The following is a 22203-nucleotide window of genomic DNA, read 5'->3' as shown; positions in this document are numbered from 1 at the left end:
CCCCATACCAAAACAGGGGAACACTAAAGAATGTTCAAAGTATTGAACAGTGGCACTCATTTCACATGCCAGTAAGGTAATGCTCAAGATCCTGCAAGGTAGACTTCAGCAGTTCATGGAGCGAGAATTGCAAGATGTACAAGCTGGGTTTAGAAAAGGCAGAGGAACTAAAGACCAAATGGCCAATATCCGCTCGATAATGGAAAAAGCCAGGGAGTTTCAGAAAAACATCTATTTCTGTTTTATTGACTATTCTAAAGCCTTTGACTGTGTGGACCATAACAAATTGTGGCAAGTTCTTAGTGGTATGGGGATACCAAGTCATCTTGTCTGCCTCCTGAGGAATCTGTATAACGACCAAGTAGCAACAGTAAGAACAGACCACGGAACAACGGACTGGTTTAAGATTGGGAAAGGAGTACGGCAGAGCTGTATACTCTCACCCTACCTACTCAACTTGTACACAGAACACATCATGCGACATGCTGGGCTTGAGGAATCCACGGCTGGAGTTAAAATCGCTGGAAGAAACATTAACAATCTCAGATATGCAGATGATACCACTTTGATGGCTGAAAGTGAAGAGGAACTGAGGAGCCTTATGATGAAGGTGAAAGAAGAAAGTGCAAAAGCTGGCTTGCAGTGAAACCTCAAAAAAACCAAGATTATGGCAACCAGCTTGATTGATAACTGGCAAATAGAGGGAGAAAATGTAGAAGCAGTGAAAGACTTTGTATTCCTAGGTGCAAAGATTACTGCAGATGCTGACTGCTGTCAGGAAATCAGAAGACGCTTAATCCTTGGGAGAAGAGCAATGATAAAATAGTTAAGAGCAGAGACATCACACTGACAACAAAGGCCTGCATAGTTAAAGCAATGGTGTTCCCCGTAGTAACATATGGCTGTGAGAGATGGACCATAAGGAAGGCTGAGAGAAGGAAGATAGATGCTTTTGAACTGTGGTGTTGGAGGAAAATTCTGAGAGTGCCTTGGACTGCCAGAAGATCAAACCAGTCCATCCTCCAGGAAATAAAGCCAGACTGCTCACTGGAGGGAATGATATTCAAGGCCAAACTGAAATACTTTGGCCACATAATGAGAAGACAGGACACCCTGGAGAAGATGCTGATGCTAGGGAGAGTGGAGGGCAAAAGGAAGAGGGGCCGACCAAGGGCAAGGTGGATGGATGATATTCTAGAGGTGACGGACTTGTCCCTGGGGGAGTTGGGGGTGTTGACGACTGACTGGCAGCTCTGGCATGGGCTGGTCCATGAAGTCACGAAGAGTCGGAAGCGACTAAATGAATAAACATTACTTTGCAAATACATGTGGAATTTCTTGGCAACATTCTGAGCTTTTTTAGTACTTTTATGGCTAAACATAATGGTGAAAATAACAGGCTTTTGTTGTGACCCGTTGGAGAGATTTTGCAGCTACACAAGGGGGGTTTGGATCATGGTGCAGGAGGCAAAATGATAAACAGTTGATTTTTAGAATACATGATATCTCTGTACCTGTATTTGGACAAGACTAGCCATCTGGTGCATTCCAGATTTCTATAATTCCTGAATTTCCATCAATATGGTTTCAGAAGGCTATCCAAACTATTTAAGTAGGACTTTTGTAATTAGTGTATCATTTCAGGATCTCTCTCTCTTAACGAATTAGTGAGCTGAAAATAATGTTTGGGGTTTATTCACCTATATATTTTTATACATTGCAACCCAAGAAAATAAGGGTCATCTTGTAAGCACCACATCAGGCTATTTCTTACTTAATCATGGAGATGTACACAAAACAAAATCCTATTGGAGTGAATAAAGGCATTTTTAAAGACCATTTGAGTTCAAATGAAGAAATGTTTAATAAAGGACCTGGGGCCCTTTGGACTGAATGATAAATAACTCTCAGGCCCTTTGAGGATCATAACTCCATATTGTGCCTACCCTCTTTGGTTTGGTATGTCTTCACAATCCCTTTGCAAGGTTGATTGTTATCTCATTTTTGTCTTTGAGAATGGAAGCTAAGATGTTCAGTTGCATTTAAAATCCAACTATCTTGCTAAGTGCAGTCATGGCTGAGCTCCAGTTTGAATCTGAGTGAAGTGTTCTCTTCACTGATGAGATCTGAACCCCAAAGTTAATTTAAACCTCTATCTACAGTGTTCCTTAATCCTACTAACCGAGAGGAATTCAATTCTACACCATTTATCTAGCTGGACTTTTGGAGGTACTCAGATGTTTTTGTGCTTACAGTGAACCTACTGTCAAAGCTCAGTCCTTGCACTGTAACCATCATGCATCCACTCAGCCCTTCTGAGAAATATTAGGGCAAAACACACCTCTGCATTTCTGAGAAACACTCCGTGTGTTTGGTTCATCACAAATGCAGCAGAAGCCAGGCCTATGCAAGCTTCCCTAACTGTGTGGCTCAGGGGTGTACAAATTGTCTTTTAAATAATTAACTCAGGGAGCTAGATATTTTAGTCTTACTGTAACTGGAGCATAATGCTTTTTGTATAATTTGAAACAAAGCTGCTCATCTAAAGAAAGCAAGCACTGGAGTAATTCCAGATTTTTTCTCTGGCATTCTAAGAAAAGCAAACACACTTTTTTTAAAAAAAAGAAATGTATGAAATGAGTAGTGGTTCCCCATTTGTGTCCTGCCAACTCACAAAGCATTGTGATTCTAAGAAAGTGCTGTGTGCAAATGATCTGCCCATCATCACCTCCTTCCTCTCCCTTTCAGACATTATTGCCAGGTTTTACAACCACCATTGTGATGATTGGTTGAAACTTATGGTACCACTGTCTTCAGCTCTAGCTGTGATCCACCCACTTTTCCATTTCCAATTGAAAAACTGACCAGGAAATGTCACTCTTCTCACTCACTCACTCACTCACTCACTCTCCCACCCTTATCCCCACCCCCTTCAGATAAGTTTTACCAGGGAAGGTTTGATGTTTCTCTCGCTGATGAAGTCAGGGAGCTCAGCTGGAAGCTGCTGTATCAGCAACAGGATTAAACCCCTTTCTTGGTGCCACACCAGTTAAAGGACTAATATTGTTCAATATGTACAACTGCAGGTCAGCATGCCCTGAGCTTGCCTTTCTGGAAATCAATGGACTTCTGTGCATACCTGGAGAAATCTGCCCTTTTAGTATGGTAGGATGTTGGCAGCTTGGAGAGAGTCTGAGCGACATGCAAAAGCAGCAACAAAACTCTCAAGCATTTACAGAAATTGAGTCTGGCCCATGTGTTCATGGATTCGACTCCACTTCATAGTGCATAGAAAATTGTTTGCATAGCCCACCTTCCTAGTTCATTTTTGTCATTCAGCTGTAGAAAGACATGCACAGGAGATGATGATGGAGGAGATAATTTATCCTGAGTATAGATAGTGGTGCAGTAGAGGCACTGTGAACAAAGTGGTCAGAAAATTGGTGTTATTCAGAAGGTATCCTTGATAACAAAAGTTTCCTGTCATCAGTAAGCTAATTGCCACAGGAAGACACATTTGTTAGTTTGTTTTACTCATTCCCAAAGGCTAACAACCTTGACATAAAATAGCATCCCTCCCAACAGCCTACACACACACACACACACACACACTGTATGCATGCATGTATGTATGTATATGTGTGTGTGTGTGTCTATGTCTGTATCTACATAAAAATAATGAAATTATGTTATTGATTCATGACACCCGTCATTGAACTGACTCAGTGGACCAGTTGTTACTAGCTGCTCCGTCAGTCTGAAGTTCTTTTGTTTGAGAATAGACACCTTAAACACAGATACAGTATCCCAGGAAATCAGGTTTCTACAGCAGCATCTAGTGGCCAAAAGCAAACATTGTAACTTGGGGATTTAATGGTCTTGGCTGTTCAGATTCCATTCAGGAAATTGCAGAAATGCACGCATAGGCTTTCAAACTGAAAGGAGAAGCCACTGGAACCAGTGTCCTGGCTGGAGACTAGTCTAAAGACTAACAACCTCTGTGCCACTACACACAGTGCAGAATACAGTAAGGACACTTGATGAAAAAGGAATTTTGGAATAAAGAAGATTGAAACTCTGAATGAGAGATGGCAGCAAAGATATAGTCGCCTTCTGGATTTTTGCGACCCAGATATGGTACTTCTATTCAGAGTTGGCAACCTAAAGCAAATACAGAGAAACTCTATGATGAGGTGCTTGAATATTGCAAGCAATGGTGTATCTGATTATAAAAAACTGTAGGAGGAGAGCTGTGTTAGTCAATGGTGGCAAAAAATCAGGAGCCTGCTAGCACCTTTTCTGACTAACACATTTTATTAAAAGGCATCAGCTTTTGTTAGCTGCAGTTGACTTCATCAGATGCCTGGAGTGGTCAGACTGAGGCAGAATTTAAACTGGGGTGAGGCAGGGCAGGGAGGGAGGACCAGACTCCTTCTGGTATATATCTTGGTAATTTTAAAACTTGGACTTGGGTGAAGTTTATAGGAGAAACTCCCTTTGGACAGCCATGTGAATTATTTGGGGGACAATACCAGTTCATTATAGAAAAGAATAGTATGCTTCTGAAATGCAGTAATAAAATGAGAATCTTTAACCACCTTGTCTGTGTTTAGTCAACAGCTCCCTGATTCAACCTTCTTAAAAATAGACAAAAAACATGCTCCAGATTTAAGAGTTGCCTTCAGTTTAATGAGTGGATTCCTTAAACAATTTCTTTTCTTTTCCAGGCTCATGGTTAGGTTTCTTTAATGCAAAGCAGAGATCTGCTGTACTGAAACAAAATCCAAAGCTCTTCTTTCTGATCATTCTGTGTGCGCAGCCCTATTAGTTTTGCCTTGTTCTGTTTTGGTTTTGCAGGATCCTTTCATGGCATTCCATTTGGACAAGAATCTAGTGAGAACATACTTGAAGCCCTTGTTCATTGGGGAGCTTGCAGCAGATCAGCCCAGCTTTGAACCCAGCAAAAATGTAAACTTTTCTTAAAACTGCCTTGAGAAAGAAATCTTTGTTGATATTACCACAAATCTGCAATGGAACCTTGGGAACAAGATCAAAGATACCTTTCTTTGATGGCGTGCCCAAAATGGGAAATACAGAAGCATACTGTAAGGGGGAGTGGGGTATATCAAGAGACAGTTTTCAGGTGAGAGAAGAGGGGGTAGTACCAGAAGACAAGAGGGGAAAAGCCAGACAAAACAAAAATAATCAGAATAATCAATAATCAAAATGGTGGCAAGATCTAGGAGACATATGGAGTGAGAAATTTGAATAAAATAAATAAATAAATAAATAAATAAATATTTCGAGATATAAAGTGTCTCATATATTCGTGTGTGCACCTTCTGAGCAAAGAAATTTAGCTTGGAATGTTATCTCAGTGGGAATGGGTTTTCTAAAAAGTATACATAGTTGAACACGCACATAGCCACACACTCTGTATTACATGGATTTTTTTCAAAGTCTTTTGGCATGCAACTAGAATAGAGATGGCATCACTCTAAGGTATACTGAGTAGGCCCAGGATAAACATTTGACTTTAAGTTTATTAACATAACAGTTGATTCAATTATTTGCCAAATTATATTGAATAATTTCCCCTTTCTGTGACATTTATTGTTACATTTTGGTCATAATTTTTGGAAGACTTTAAAGGCTTCAGACTTTTGTGGTCTTCAGAGATGCCCATGGCCCAAGGCATCAGGTTCTCTACTTCTGAATTAACTTCAGAACAAAAGAAGTATACCGCTGTGTTTCTCCATAGAAAGAACTTGTGCAGGACTTTCGTGAGCTCCGTATCACTGTTGAGAAGATGGGACTACTGAATTCCAACCATCTCTTCTTCCTCCTGTATCTTCTCCACATCTTGCTGCTGGATGTATCAGCCTGGCTCAACATGTGGTACTTTGGAACATCCTTGGTGCCATTCCTCCTCACTGCCTTGCTACTTGGGACTGTCCAGGTAATCTCTTGATCAGGTGAAGCAGAGCAGGGCTTGATGCTTCAACAAACTGAAGATTTGTGGTAACTTTAGACCTCTGTGAGAAGAGGTACTGTATCTGTTTGCATTACCTTTACTTTCTAAGTCAGCTTTTCTCTCCAGATAAATAGATATGGTAATCATAGCTCCTTTCAGTTGATCACCCTTGGTTTCCCATTTTGAACAGCTGTGTCCATTATCCTATGCTCCTTGATGCAAAGAATGCCCCCTCCAAGTATGTTAGTAATGCTATTTTTTTTTCTTCAGATCCCTCTTTGGAGTTCACATCTCCATGAAGCTGTTGGTTTAGCTCCTCAGCTCTAAGTCCATTTACCTATTAAACTTGTTTATTGTATTACCCAGATCTCTCCACCTTCTCTCTTCTCCCCACTGTCAGCCTTCAAACTATAACCTTCTGGGAGGAAAGACTTTCATTTTTGTTTTGGTTACATTGTAAAGCACCATGTGCATCCATGTCATTGTGGTAATACTAGCAATGTCGATGTTTCCCAGGCCCAGGCTGGCTGGCTGCAGCATGATTTGGGACATCTTTCTGTCTTTGGCAAGTCTAAATGGAACCACTGGATTCACAAATTTGTTATTGGACATTTGAAGGTGAGTGCAGAATGGGCTTTGGTTTTAGCCCTTGCATGGCTTTGGAGCTCAAGAACCATTGGGCCCCCTGCACTCAGATTTTGCTCTGTCTATGTAAGTTGGAAAATAAATATCTAAGTAGGCCTCTTGCATTTGTCACTGTTTTGCAGGGAGCACCAGCCAGCTGGTGGAATCACTGGCACTTCCAGCACCATGCTAAACCTAACTGCTTTCGCAAGGATCCTGATCTCAACATGCACCCTTTGTTATTTGCACTGGGAAAGATACTATCTGTAGAGGTGAGACTTGTGGGACTTTGAGAATGTTGTGAGCAGGGAAAGCTTGTGTACAACCTGAAGCATCAACTCTTTGTGGAGCCTCACCTTACTTTTAGACCAGTGTGTACTTTTGAATGTGACAGAAGAGAAAAATAGTCAGTTACATGATTGGGAGAGCGATCACTTTAACTATAAGTGGGAAAATGTGCCTGGCCGCTCCTGGAAGCTAAAGTAACAGACTAAAGTCTAGAATTGCTAAGGTAGTTTTCTCAGAAATGCTATTTGTATCGCACACAGCAAGACAGTCAGAGTGCAGGCGTCTTACTGCATGGATGACACACTAGTGTCAGGCAGAAAGGCTTAGTTTTGTAGGCACTGGAGAACCTTTTGGGAGAGGCTGAACCTCTACAAGAGAGATGGGCTTCATTTGAACCAAAATGAAACCAGACTGCTGGTTCATAATATCAAAAAGGTATCATAACTTCTTTTAAACTGATCTAGTGAGGTAAGCCTAGTGGTGCTGGACAGCATCCAGTTTGGAATATTTTAGGAAATACTGTTAGGAACAGTATTGGAAGAGGGGTAATGGATGGTCATGGTGTTCAGGAGAAGAAAAAGAACCAAAAACAGTGAAACAGACTCATGCCAACAATATTGTCAGAAGTCCCTAACCAAGATAGAGGAACTGAAGAACTTAGTTTGAACAAGAACATAGATATAATGGATATAATAGAAACCAAGTATGACCCAGTCATTGTTGGATACAATCTTTGTAGAAAGGCCAGGGAAAAGCATACAGGGAGGTTTTGCTCCATGCATCCAGAAGGATATGTAGTCAAACATAATTAAGAGTATTGGAAGACCAGATTCCTCCATAGAATCACTATGGGTAGCAATACAATATGGGTACATTCATGCTTAGGTCATGACACAGAGCTACATATCTAGATATCCTCAATGATTTTATTTTAAAACCGGTGCTGGGGAGGAGTGGAGAGGAAGCTTTAGATTTAATCCTAAGGAAGGCATAACAGTGATCTGGTGTGAGACGTAGCAGTTGTTGAACCAATAGAAAACAGTGACAGTAATGATATTACATTTAGCACACCTACAAATGGGAAACTACCAGCATGATTCACCATAGTCACATTGACTACAGTCCATCTTTGATCCTGGATGGGATTGTACTCTCCCATGCAGAGTAGGTTTCCAGCTGGGGTATCCTCTTGGACTCATAAGTCTTGCTAGAAGAGCAGATTGAGGTTGTGGTCAGGAGGACCCTCATGTAGCTTATTTTTTTTGCACCAGTTGCAACAATTCCCAGACTGGGAAATCATACCCTTGTCACTTCACATTTTGACCGCCCGGAGTCCCCTTTTAACCGCCCAGAGTCCCCAGAGATGGGTGGTGATAGAAATTTGAAAAATAAATAAATAAATAAAATACTCAGTCTATGTAGGGCTGCCCTTGAAGACCAGATAGAAGCTGTAGCTGATCCAGTGTAGTGGTCTGGTAAGAAACTCAGTTTGGTTTGGTTTGCCCATCTGTTCTGTTGAACACCTCTAGTATGGGAGCTGCACTGGTTGCTGGTCATTATCTTTAAAGCCTTTTATGGCTCAGGACATGGGTAGCTTTGAAATTCCATGTGGAATCTGCCCATCAAATGAAATCCATTAAAGCCCGCATGAGAAATAAATGATATTGCTAGAATGTATGCTATAACATAAGGAAAGGTTAACCAAGGTCAGGAAAGGCTTTCTAGCACTGAAAGTTTCCTTCAGGAAATGGAAAACCTGTCCTAAGGAGGAAAATAATAAGGAGCATAAACTCTGACAGAAAAAGCATTAGGTAATAATAAGGAATTTGAAGAGCATATGACCAAAAAGAGAGAGAGAGGAATATTAAGAACTTTTTGAAGATGGGCCATTAGACAAATGAATGAAAGGGATCCTCAAGGAGGATAGGAAGGTTATCATTATAATTATTATTTTTGCATCTTCTGTTGGTTCAGATGATATAGGTTAGACACTGGATCCTGTATTGCCTGTCTTCGAAAGGGTGTTGGAACAACTAAAACAATTGGAGGTAACAAGAGAGTGTATTGTAGGTCATCATGAGAAACTACAGTAATAAATCACGGGGTCCCCACTACGTTCACCCAAGTATTCTTAAAGAACTTAAATGTGAAATTGTTGATCTTTTAACAAAAATATGCAAATGCCACTTAAATCAAGTTCAGTGGACTGGATGGTAGCCAACATAAGACCAGTTTTTAAAAGGGAGGCCCAGAAAAGTATAGACCAGTCAGTTTAATGTCAATTCCAAGTGAATTGGTAGAAATGATATTCACAGAAAATGTAACTAGGTACATAAGGGAACAAGCTTTGCTGAAGGAAAATCAGCATGTATTCCACAGAGGTAAATCCTGCCTCGCCAACCTTCTAGAATTTTTTGAGAATGGCGGCATGCTGTAAACCTGGATTTGCAAAAAGCCTTTAACAAAGTTTCTGATCAGAGACTCTTGAGAAAACCGAGCAGCTATAGAGAAGAGGACCTTTCCTTTGCTGGATTACTAATCGATTAAAAATCAGAAAGCAAAGAGTAGGAATAAATGGGCAATTTTCTCAATGGAGGGAGCTAAGAAGATCTGTGGCAAGTGGTGAGCTGGCCAAGGTTGCACATTATGCTAAATTGTTCAGGATAGTAAAAACCAAAAGTGCTGAGGACACCCTAACATATAAAGCAGACAACTGAGAAAGAACATACCTGAACATGTAAAATCATGTGTTGTGTGGAGAAGGTGGACAGGGAGAAGTTTTCTCCTTCTCTGAAAAGACTAGGACCAGGGGTCATCCTGTAAAGTTGATTGGAAGGAGGCTTAAAATAGACAAAAGGAACACTTCTTTGGACAATGCATAATTAACCTGTGGAATTCCTACCACAAGGCTGAACAATGGCAACTAATAGGCTGATTTAAAAGGGAACTGGATACATTTATGGAATTCTTGAAGGCTCAATGTTATCTCCCAGTTGGGGGTGGGCATACCATGTGCAGGGGATACAGCAGCGGAGACAGTTAGGTTTCCATGTGCTGTCTGGAAGCACCTCAGAAAAATCTGCTTGGCCATTGCAAGAAACAAAATGCTGGTCTAAGATGAATCACCTAAGAGCTGTTCTTAAGTTCCTACTGTATATTTTTATCCCCAAGTAAGTATGAATAGATTTGTTACTAATGTGTTGTTTTGAATGGATTATTCATAATTTCCTTGACCATAGCAGCATCATCATCATCAGCAGCAACAAAAACCTATTAAAGGATTCCAGTTCTTTTAGTGGTTAGATTATGGATGAAAGAAATCATACAAATCCACACACAGTACCTCCTTTTAGGCTCATACTGCTGTGATCGTTTAGGTATTTGAGAGAATTTCAAACTCTTTCTTTGTCTGGGGAATTCCTTTCATCCATTAAATCTTTTTGCTAGCCGGATTTCATAGTAGAACTTCATTGGATGTTAGCTGTCACCTTATTTCCACTGATAAGCCTTATTATAAATCAAGCAATGTTGAATATTGTTGTGTGTTCCCCTTTTCTTCAGCTGGTGAGAAGTACCAGGGACAGTTTACTGGTTTTAGTTTCTTTTGGATGAAAAACATTTGGAGACTAATGTTATCTTTGTAATGTTCTGTGTGGAAATATAAAGGCAAGGGACAAGAGAAGGGAAACAGGGACTTACACATGACAGAAAACCATGTGTGCTCCTCAGTTTCATGTTCCATCCATCATGTGGATTTAACTGTTTCGACCTAGAACCGTATGTCATTCCCACTTCCTTCCAAACTGCTAACTTCTGTCCCCTCTTCTTCCTTCTGTGTATGCTCATCCATCTTCTCCAATCTCAAGGAAAAGAGGTTATCATCTACTGGTACCTGCATATATATTTGCTGATCATTTGCTCCCAAGAAGATAGGGGAAGAGGCCAGTGCAATTCTCTGGAGTTCTGTGTGCTGCCTGCCTGTGAGGCAGCTTGCTAATCTGGTGGCTCCTTGCTTTTGCTGGGAGTGTGGCTTTGTTATATAGGCAGGGTGCGGATATAGACCTATGAGGATCAGCTTCTCTTACAGACCAAGCGATTACAGCTTCCAGATTTCTCTGCCTGCACAGTCAGTGCCATATTATGTATTAGCAAGTTCTAAAACATAATGCTTATCGGTTCTTAGAACCGCTGCGTTGATGGCTTTCCTGAAGAAACTGCAATTGCTTTTAGACTCTGTTCTAATCTAATTTGTGTTGTGCTGATGTATATATACATGAAGTCTTTTATAGGTCAGGTCTATGGAAACACTGGCACTGCTAAGATATCTGGAAGGAACAAGCCCAAATGATACTCCTCTTGGGACAGATGGTAGAGAGTCAGAGATAGGCTTATGTTTACCGGGGCATGTTTGTGCATTTATCTAGTATGATTTGTTGAGTGTTGACCTGCTATGATCCTTTCCCCCACTGACAGCTTGGCATAAAGAAAAAGAAGTTCATGCCATACAATCACCAGCACAAATACTTCTTTATCCGTGAGTATCATTTCCTTTCTGAGATACGGGGGTTCTTATCAAGGACACACAGATATACCAGAAGAACAGAGACTGCTGTGGTTTTGCTGCCATTGGTTGGAGGGAAAAGCAAAATGTGGGGATAACTTTTTCCTGCAAAAAATGCCATCTAGTTATATTCCAGCCAAGAATCATCAGAAGGAGACCATTTTTTCAGGCTGTGAACAATACTACTACAGCTGTTTCATATCACCCTATTATAATCTGGGATGTCTCTAGCTATCAGATTATTTTTTAATACTCTATGGCAAACTGCATCACACCTGGGAAAAGAAACCTTGCATCCCAGGGTTAACACAGGCCTGGCTAGTCTATTGGTCCACCTAGCTCAATATTATCTGTAATACTTGAAAAGATGCATGATGTAGATGCTTATGACAATGAACTGAGCCATGATGAGCCAAATGGCATCTCCATGGTTACAGACAGCCTACTTATTGTGGCGGTAAATATTAGCACACTTTTTATATTCCCATCTGTTGTGCATGTGAGGCTCTGAGGTTTGATCCATTAAAATAATTCTTAGGTCTTCCTGACACTTAGAGCTAGCGAGTGAGTGTGTAACTCTTCTCTGGCTTGCAAGGAAGTCAAAGCATACATCTGAATCTTGACAAAGTTCCCCTCCCCCTACTCAGTAAGTAGGGAATGGAGGAAGTGAGAGCAATAGTGTCTTTAAGTATAAGACTGAGCTGCTCTGGAATTCTCCCTTGTTTTGAGTTGATTTCACTTAGGCATGTATCTTTGCGTTCTTCCTTAGTTGGTCCGCCAGCTCTGGTGCCTTTCTACCTGCAGTGGTATGTTTTCTACTTTGTTGTTCACCGCAAAAAATGGGTGGTAAGTAGTATGCCTGAATTCAGCTTTTTCAGTTCACCTGTCCTGATGTCAAGAGAACACAGTATCTCCCAGTATCACCTACCCATTGTTTCAGCTACTCACAAATCTATCCTGGATAGCTCCCATTGTTCCTCCTGGCTTTCTCATTCTATATCTTACATGTAAGGTTTAAATTTTTATTTGATATTTATTTATTTATTTATTTGAATGTATTCATATCTTGTTTTCACCCTGAAACCAAGAACATCCAGTGACCGCTGTAAAATCTGTTACCGTTTGCTACTTATTACATTGGAGATGAAGTCAGGTGACCAGTAGCAAAGAGGATCAGGATGGTGCTTATTGGCTGTTTCAGCTGATGCAGGCATGTCCCTTCCCTGCTAGTCACAGTCAGCCTTGCCTCTTCAATTCTGCAGTTGTCTCCCTAAAGAGCTAGATCTAGCAGCATGATGCTGGTGGTCCACTGCATTTCCACGGCAGAGCTGTCTTGCGTAGTACGGAACCCGCTTTGTATTTCTCTGGCAATCCCATTCTAGTTGTGTGCAAATGATTCCCCACTGCAAACACACATTTACCTGGATGGCACAATATGACATGTGGATGTTCCCATTTAATATCCTCCATGGAGTGGTGGAAGCAATTGGTTGCAAGCCCTAGCTCTGTCTCACTATCCTCCTCCCCTGTTGTCTCCAATGGCCTGTTTAGAACACAGTCCTACAATTTATGGTCCTTATATCAGTGGATTGAAGAGTGCAGAAGACAGTCCTTATATGGTCCTTATATCAGGGGACTGAAGATTAAAGAAGATTGGCTAGCCTAACCCACTTAATGAAATGCAGTTTTTCTTTTTCAGTTGAGCTTCAAGCTTATGCTGAACATTAATGAACGTGAAATTCACACTTCAGGCCATGGGATACTTTAGGAAGGGATTATATTTCCCCTGTGGCTCAAAAAGGAGGTTGCATTTCTGTTGTGGTATAATAAAAGGGGCCACAGCAAAAAGTAGGTGGGTTCTGCAGGTGCATCTTGGTGGGGAGGAGTTATAGGATTGCACCATATTATTTAACAGAATATTTCTCTGTTCTGTGTAACAGGATTTGGCTTGGATGGTGACTTTCTATCTCCGGTTCTTCCTAACTTACTCATTTCTATTAGATCTCAAGAGTCTCTTGGGTCTCTTTCTCCTGCTCAGGTAAGTTTCATTTGATCCCACACTTTTCCTGATTTCTTTGGGTTGCCGTACCATGGTCTCATAGGCAAAGTTAAATGTATCAGCCTTCTCCAGCCACATGTATTGGCTTTCAAGTTCTACAATTCCCAGGACATTGTAAAAGTTGATTCCCACACAGTTGGGAGGACACCAGTTGGGGCAAGTTGAATAAATATCTGCATGCACACTCAGAGCCAAACCCAGAATTTTGCTTTCTGTTTTGCTTGAGTGCCCTGTTCCAGACCAGCAATGGAGTGCCTCAGCCTTCCCTGAGAAGGATGTCATAGGATGGAGTGTGCTCATGTACAATGTCTTTTTGCATCCATAGATGCACTGTGTCTTCTCAGAGTCACTCTTCAGCAGATGGCAACACCTAGTCAACCTTAGTTGATCTTGGAATGTAAGCAGGGTTGGCTTTGGATATAGTACTTAGATTGGCGACCCTCTGGAAGTCTCAGGGCTGTTGGTTAGACTTGGAAGTTTTTAAGACTTCCTGGAAGAAGACAATGACAAATTGCTTCCATCACATTGCCAAGAACATGGCATGGATATGGTCGTCTGCATTTGAACTCAACTAGAACATGTCTTTGCCTTTCTTTTCCTTTTAATAAGACTTCACACCTTCCCAGCGATTATACTGACACACATTTTCTTGGCGGAAAACTAATGCTAAATAGCTACACTCTGAGTCTATTCTTACCATGAAGATAGATAGATAGATTATATGCCATCAAGTTGTTTTTGACTCTTAATGACCACATAGAAAGATTTTCTGTATGAGAATATAGATTAATCTGCTGTAATTCACAGGGACCCCAAAACTGGAATTCTTCCTCTCCTAACAATTAGAGAGCCAATTTGGTATAGGGATTAAGATGCTGGGCTGGAGACTGTGAGTTCTAGCTGTGCCTTAGGCATGAAAGCCAGCTGGGTGACTTTGGGCCAATCACCTTCTCTCAGCCGAACCAACCTCACAGGGTGGTTTTACATTTTCCCCCTATCTGCTCTTCTCCTGGTGTTTCTGGGCTATTTGCAACCTGCTTTGAATATTTGTGCTTTTGAGTAGACTGTAGTTTGGGAAGGTGGAAAAATTATAATCTCCTTTTTGCTGTGTAGAGTCATAGAAAGTCACTGGTTTGTCTGGGTGACACAAATGAATCACATCCCAATGGCCATTGATTATGATAAGAACATGGACTGGCTTTCAACCCAGGTGAGATGCATATCCTGCCCACTCCACAGTTTGGGTAAAATATCTACTCAGGTATAAATGCAATGTAAGAGATGGGGAGGAAGAAGGCAAAAGGGAAAAATAAAATGGCCTGAGGAAGAAGTCTGGTGTGAGGCAAGAACTGCCTGACCCAGAGCTTTGATAGTCTTTAGATCAGAGGTATGATGAAATAGATTTTGCCCCTTAAAATCTCCCAAACAAAAACATCTGGACATGCAGGTCAAGACTAGTTTCTGCCCTGGGAGAAAAGCACTCCACAGGTCTGGTCTGGTGCCTGCAGATCCTTAAGGGCTTTTGGGGTTGCAATCCAGTAGAGATTTCCTATTACTCTCTGAGATTATGGAGGCTGTAGCTTATCATTTAAGGAATATGGGTTTTTTTGCTAGGGTTGGATGATCAGAGTCATTGCAGCCATACCCTAGAAGGCATATGTTAATGCTACTGCTTTAGGGCTGGCTTTCTGCAGTTCACACCGCAAGTGGGAAGGCATATCTGTTTTTAATGGTCTTTACAGCATCCATGTGGGTGTAAATTGTCAACTTGCCCAACTATCCCACAGTGCAAAATGGTGCCTTTTCCTTGCAGGTGTGATTCAGGGCCAAAGTAGGAAGCAAGCTGGGTTAGGAACTCTGTGGTGAGTCCCTTGTGAGCAGAAAGCTGATATGATGATCACAACATTAAGACTTGTCTCCACTTTCTAGGACCATGATTTTATTTGTGCCATAGAAGGGTTGGCCTCTGAATTAGAGCCAGGCTTAAGTTCAACTTTCCTGGAGTGAAATAAAGTTATCTCCTTAGAACTCACTGAGGTACAGACAAGGCATAATAGTGTGGTTCACTTTACAAATGTTCTGCTTATAATGGACTTACCATGGAGTTCTTACACTGTGTCTTTATTTTGGGCCAAAGTATAAAACTCTCTGCTTGTTTTGGAATAGAGATTGAGGGACAGTGGCATGGAAATGTCCAGCTGGAAGTAAAAACACATTCTCATAGTTGGCTTGTTCCTATCTTTCTTCCATTTTCAGCTCCAGGCAACATGCAATGTAAACCAGTCCTTATTCAACGACTGGTTTACTGGACACCTTAACTTCCAAATTGAGCACCAGTAAGTATATTTTCCTTAGGGGAAATGGAAATTTGGGGAGGGGGTACCGCAGTTTCAAATATTAGATAACCCAAAACCTAGAAGATAAAGGGGATCTATTCTATGTGGATGTGAGAAGCATCATTCATGAACTACCCATGATGGCTGTAGGAAAGGGGTATGAGACCTGTGACTCTTGACCTGTGGCTGAACTACAGCATACCTCACAGGTAGCCGTCCTGGCTGGGACTGCTGGGAACTGTGGATCAGCTGATCTGTAGTGCAATCCTGTTCTAGCAAATGATCTTTTTAGATGCTCAAGAGGGCAACTGTCATCAAATTACTGCAAAAGAAAACCACCACCTATACTTTATCATTTGTTCCATCACATAATACATACAGTATAAGATGTCAATGCTACTGGTCTATAGGAGAAGGCAAAATCTCCCCAGATTTTTCAGTAGGAATTACAATTGCATTTTCCCAAGTTTTGGACAAGCTCCAAATGGAGGATTTCATCCTCTGAGATTTAATTCTACTGTTTGCTGAGCTATCTATGTACCATAGCTACAGGTGTATCTATGGATAGATTTCTCCTAGTCTTTCTGATTACCCTTCAAGTACAATTTTACAATATTTACATTACAAAGTTCTTTAGCTGCCAAATTACATCACAGAATCAAATTCCAATTTTCCCATTGGCTTCCATTTAGATATTGCTTGATAATTGTTTGCTACATCTTTTACTAGTTGTTCTCACCATATTTGTCCATGTCCCAATTAGCCTTTCTGAAGTTTCACACAAGAACCTGAATGAAGAGGAAAATAAGGATTATGAAGATTAAAAATCCTCAATAAATCATCAGGCTCATTCCAAGGAATATCAAGTTGACTTTCACATCTTTCATTGCCTTACCCACAACTAATTTCCTCCTCTCTCTTTCCTGGCAACTTAACCCAAATCCTCCTATCTTCTCCTACAAATCCTGTTCTTCATTTTTTAATCCTTAGGTCCCTTATCCCTTTGCCTGCTTATTCTCCAGATGTTCATTCTTATTTTTCCTTAAGGAATTCGAAACTGCCTCTTCCTCCTCTTTCACTCCTCCTGACATCCCGGACCTAATATCATAACCAATTTACTCTCAGCAAATCCGAATATTCCAATGGGGCAATAATTCCATTCTGCCCTTCTCCTCTCTGGCCCTGTGCGCCTTCTGCCAACATGGCCTTTCCTCGCACGTAGCGCCCCCTCCTGCTCTCCTCCTCAACGTGCTGAAATAGTGGGAGTGGCTGGCCTATAAAGGCCGCACATGACTCAGTCAGCTGACACACCAACTTGCCAGGCCCCCATAGAGACAAGGATGAACATGGCTAGAAACTACATTTGTTGTGTTGCAGGAGACAGGAGCTGTAACAGGTAGGTAATGATTTCTCAGTGAGTGGAAACAGTTCAGGGCTTTTCTGTGCTACAGCAAGTTGGTCTTGCAGATCAGCCCTCAGAATTTATAACCAGTCAGATCTTGAATATTTCACACTCTCTTGCCATCCCCACTTTTTGGAGGGGAGACTTGGATTTCCTCTTATCTCTAGCTCTCCTAGTGCCACAGATGGATTACATTCTCTTCATTCTTGGCCTCCCATTCAGAGAGTTCCATCAAGTTAGATTGGAATCTTTCAGCCACTGAACCCTGACAAGACCCATGACAATAATCTGTGAGTGTGGTCAAGGGGAAAAGATGGGCAAGACGTAGTCAAAGGGGAAAAAAAAAACCCAACGTACAAGCAGTTTTGGGTATATCTCTGCCTGTTTTGCCTAATAACTCAGTCAGGCTAGGCAAGAGATGCCAGAACTATGCTTAGGCTCTTCTTTTGAACCTAGCTACTGTACAGCTTTTTTGGGAAGAGGTCGTTGGGCTTGAAGGCATGTTCATCTCTTTGTTATAAGAAGGGGAGCACTAGAATGCATGACATCTTACAGCGCTCTCTCTCTCTCTTTTCTTTCTTTGCAGCCTTTTTCCCACCATGCCTCGACATAACTACTGGAAGGTGACCCCCTTGGTGAAGTCCATTTGTGCAAAGCATGGCATCCAGTACCAGTCTAAGCCTTTGCTCAGAGCCTTTGCAGACATTGTATGGTAAGCATTGGCCCTCGTAACAAGGTCGAACCTTTGTTGCCTATCGGAAGAGCAATTTCCCTTCTGGAGAGACATCTTTGGAAAGAGTAAGGAAGATGACCTTGACAGAAATATGCAAGAACCGTTACCTAGGCAAAAGGGGTTGAGACATTAAGTCCAGAGAAATGAGATAACATTCAGAATCGGTTCAGGCAGATGCCACCTTGATTCACTGAACTATAAGGAGGAGGAGGTACAGCACAATCAGCCGTGCAATATTCTGTTGTTATAGCCAGTTTTAATAAAAGCAGCTTTAGCCTTCCTGTGGAGTTGATTTCATGGTTCTTCTTTTGCCTCTGGATGGCATTTTTAGGCCATGGGACTGAGCCTGGAGGGGTGAGGCCAGTCCCAGATTGGGAGCTTATTTCAGGAGCTGCTAGTTGGTCACCAACTTTGCTCGTCCCATTGTCTTTGAATGCCATTTTAGAGTTCTGGGATTGCACTGGTATGGGTAACATGTAGAAAGGAAATGCTGGTGTTCTAAGATATCCCATGCACATTTGACTGGTGGGTAAGTGGCATGCAAATTGATGTAAGCACATGAATAAATCTCACATGATTACTTGGCTTCTCACAAGTCACAGATGTGTGAACTGAATCTATTGAAAATTATTACCTTGAAATGTGATGAAAGAACTGCTGTGGCTTATTCCCTGAATGGCTTATTTACACTTGCAAGTCCCTATTGCATCATACAGGTAGTCCTCAGTTAATGACCACTCATTCAGTGACTGTTCAAAGTTGCTACTGCACTAAACAAGTGGTATTTATGACGTCCTCGAAGTTCCAGACAACACAGCACCCCTGCGGTCACATGATCGCGATTTGGGCACTTGGCAACTGGCTCACACAATGGTTGCAGTGTCTTGCAGTCACATGATTGCCATTTGTGACCTTCCTTGCTGGCTTCTCACAAGCAAAATCAGTGGGGAAGCCAGCAGGGAAGGTTGCAAGTCACTCCTGTAAGTCACTCCCAACGCTTTTTCTCCCGATGAGCCTGCTATGGAGTACGAGATCCCAGGGATCAAATACTCTATAGTGCACAACTGCCTGCAGCACCCCCCCCCCGACTGCACTCTGTAGTGCCCACCTGCCCCCCAGCTGTGCTTGTGCGGCACTGCAGCACCCCCTCCCCTGCTGGCTGCACTTGCATGGTGCCACAACACCCCCTCACCTGGCTGCACTCTCATGGCACTGCAGCACCCCCTCCCCTGCTCAGCTGCACTCCATAGCACTCACCTGTCTGCTGGCCTGCTTGCAAGCCACCTGGGACTTTGGACTTCCTTCCAGCTTCCCCATTGACTTTGCTGGTTGGAAGCCAGCAGGAAGTCGCAAGTCACGGTCACATAGGTCCTTGCTTAATGACCTGTGATCCTCGCTTAATGATGGCAATGAGGACTGCCAAGATTGCCGTCGTTAAGTGATGTGGTCACGTGATGTCACACTTTACAACTGCATCGCTTAGTGACAGAAATGCCAGTCCCAGTTGCCATTGTAACCCAAGGATTACCTGTATATCATTTCATGATGAATGTGTGTACATGAATAAGCCCTGTGGCTCTCTCCAGCAGATGGTACTGCATTGTTCCCTGTAATTTTTTTCTCTTCAGTGCATGCTCTTCCATCCTGGACTATCCTTACATTTCTTATCCTACTAGCCACATTTGTTCATTGGTGTGCACCACAAATTCCTTGCTTGATTGTTAATCCCTCTTTGTGATTTCTTCTTCACATTGCCTGAGCCAGCTTTACCTCTCTTCTTCTCATTCTTCTAGCTCTCTCAAGGAATCGGGGGAGCTCTGGTTGGATGCCTACCTGCACAAATAAGAGCCAAACTCCATCCCCTGGGGGACAATTCCCCATCCTCGTCACCTCCACAACTGAAGAAAGCAAGCGCCTAGTTCAGCTGGGGATGGTTACCCTTGTGAGCTGAATTCTGAAACCTGGTGTTGCTGCTCCATGTTTTCTCATGCTTTCCTTTTCTACTCATGCATCTGCCATCCCTCCTTTTTGTCTGAAGATCTGAAAGTTTGTTCAAAAATGCATATTCTCCAGCTCTCGGGACCAGGAAGCAATACCAGGAAAGGCCTTCACTGCCACTTCACTCAACTTGGTGTTTAGCAAGAAAACTTTAGTTGCCTGTTCCTTGTAGAGTACAAGAGCCTAAGTTGTGGAAACAATTGAAATGAGAGAAGCTGGAAGGAGAAATTCAGGAAATGGGAATAGAAACTGCTGGTAGGGAAGATTTGAACTGGAGCCCATAGCTTAGTGCTGGAGAAGTTTGGAGGAGGAAGACACAAGGCGACTACAGGGACTGAGAGTCTTGATTGAAATACAGCAGTCTATAAAGGCAATAAATCAAGGATTATGAGTAGAGAGCAATCAATTCCTAGATCTAGTTCACAAGCACTGGAGAATAGTTAGGCAAGCTTAACTATGGGGAGGAAATGAGGATTGTCCTTTGTGCTACAACTCCCTGACATTCCTGGATGTACAGGATTTACAGAAAGGGGTAAAGAATAGCTATAATTATCCATGTGCCTCTCCAATGAGTGTACAAGACAAGTTAGTGAAAGGAGACTAATGAATGTCGATGGACTTATTATTAATCATTAGTGCAAGTAAGTCTTGCTGGGTAAGACTTAGTAAGTCTGTTAGTCTCTTGGCAAGGCTGCTGATACATTTTTGGAGGTCTTTTGGCAAGGCTGCTGATACACTTTTGGAGGTGTAAGAGGAGAATTAAAACAAACCTTTTGGTATTGCTTATTTATCATGGCCACTTTCTGCATCATGTAGCTGAATTAAACTGTTCTCCAGAAGGGCTAAACCTCTGTGGCAATTGCTGCAGAAGCACAGAACTTTTCGAACTTTTCTAAGAATGAGGCATTCTTAAGTTAGTCCAGAAATTACCTTTTCAAAGTTGACCACACTTAGTCAAGGTAAAACAGCAGTTGGTGCCTCCCCAGATTCATTATCTAACAGTCCAATTGTATTCCATCTTCCTTTTTGGGTTTATTTATAGAAATGATCCCCATGCAGTACCTTTCCCCTTGAGATGGTTTTATTGCTGTTTATTCACTGAGATGGGTCTCTGCTAGACAAAACAAAGTTCTGCCCTGCAAGATTTTAGCTACTGAAGATCAGTAGTTATCCCACATGCCAATGGACTCTGGGGGCAGAGAAAGAGAAAGATTCATTGTCTCCTCCTTTTGGGTCCAGAGGTGGATAACAGGGCTGCATGGCTAAGTATGCTCTGTAGTTTAGAAAGCTCAGGCCTCATGGAAGCAAAACCCTCTCTCCCAAACAGGGTTGCCTTACAGCTCAACCAAGGAGAATCTGCTGGTATTGGTTTTGCCCAGCACTGGCCGTAGAGAGAGGAAAGTCAACAATGGGTCACGAAGGAAAAGAATTGTGACATTGGGAAGCCGTGAGTCCCAATCCGGGTTTTCTGTATGGAGGCTGATGTGATGCTGGGAGATGGAACAGGAGGGGGCAACCTTTGACAAACTTTTAACACTTCTGGGTTTCAGAAATCAGAGGTGCAGCCACACCAGCACCAACAGGCTGGCCCGTCACATATATTTTTCTAGTATTACTTAACCAATAGATTCACAGCCCTGCGATGCATCTTCCTTCCTCTCTTTTTCCATGGTAATTGTGCAAGTGTATTCCCCAACTTATGCCAGTATTTGGTAATAAATCCCAAGGCAGAAGAAAAGAATTAGTTATAAGAAATCTGGTGCAAAGCTGCCAAGGCATTGCCTTCCCAAACCTCAGAGAGCAGTGAAACAAACGAACGTTTGTCCTGTAATTACTTGCAAAGCTTGCAAGCTGCATTTCGGAGGGAACCACATTTCTTGCCTAGACAGTAGTGTCTCTCAAGACTTATATGGTAACCCTACCCAACCCCACCCGAACACTAGTAACCCCACTTTTGTGATGTATGCAGGGCAACTTACTAATTTCTTCTCTATTTACTAATATTTTGAGAACTGTACATGCAGTATATAAATGTGAAATCTTTGGAAAGCTTGATTTTCTTTGCTGGCAAAGAAGGCATTCTGCTATGTGTTGGGTGTTGTTCAACTGTGTAGAGGGATAGCAGATTTCCCAGCTCATCTGGAAAGCAACGGCTGGTTCTCCGAATTGGCTGCTACCAAAACCAAGAAGAGTAAACAGATGCACTACTTGAGCCTGGATGGTAAGCA

At 42.1% G+C, this 22203-nt stretch overlaps 1 protein-coding gene across 1 annotated transcript in view; it reads left to right on the top strand.

Moving 5' to 3' along the window:
- The window catches only part of LOC134506778 (acyl-CoA (8-3)-desaturase-like), a 28662-nt gene extending 8048 nt beyond the window's left edge, over positions 1 to 20614 (top strand). Inside the window, exons 3-13 of the mRNA XM_063317152.1 lie at positions 4858 to 4968; positions 5762 to 5959; positions 6491 to 6592; positions 6742 to 6870; positions 11360 to 11420; positions 12217 to 12293; positions 13388 to 13485; positions 14620 to 14716; positions 15763 to 15842; positions 17831 to 17956; positions 19771 to 20614. Coding sequence (XP_063173222.1) covers positions 4858 to 4968; positions 5762 to 5959; positions 6491 to 6592; positions 6742 to 6870; positions 11360 to 11420; positions 12217 to 12293; positions 13388 to 13485; positions 14620 to 14716; positions 15763 to 15842; positions 17831 to 17956; positions 19771 to 19822 — 1131 coding nt within the window. The 3' untranslated portion in view covers positions 19823 to 20614. The remainder of the gene's footprint in view (positions 1 to 4857; positions 4969 to 5761; positions 5960 to 6490; positions 6593 to 6741; positions 6871 to 11359; positions 11421 to 12216; positions 12294 to 13387; positions 13486 to 14619; positions 14717 to 15762; positions 15843 to 17830; positions 17957 to 19770) is intronic.
- Positions 20615 to 22203: the final 1589 nt, after the last annotated feature.

This window comes from Candoia aspera, chromosome 1 (assembly GCF_035149785.1).
Source record: "Candoia aspera isolate rCanAsp1 chromosome 1, rCanAsp1.hap2, whole genome shotgun sequence".
Classification (NCBI taxonomy): Eukaryota; Metazoa; Chordata; class Lepidosauria; order Squamata; family Boidae; genus Candoia; species Candoia aspera.
Note: the sequence above shows the minus strand (reverse complement) of the source record. Positions and strands in the feature narration are given on the sequence as shown.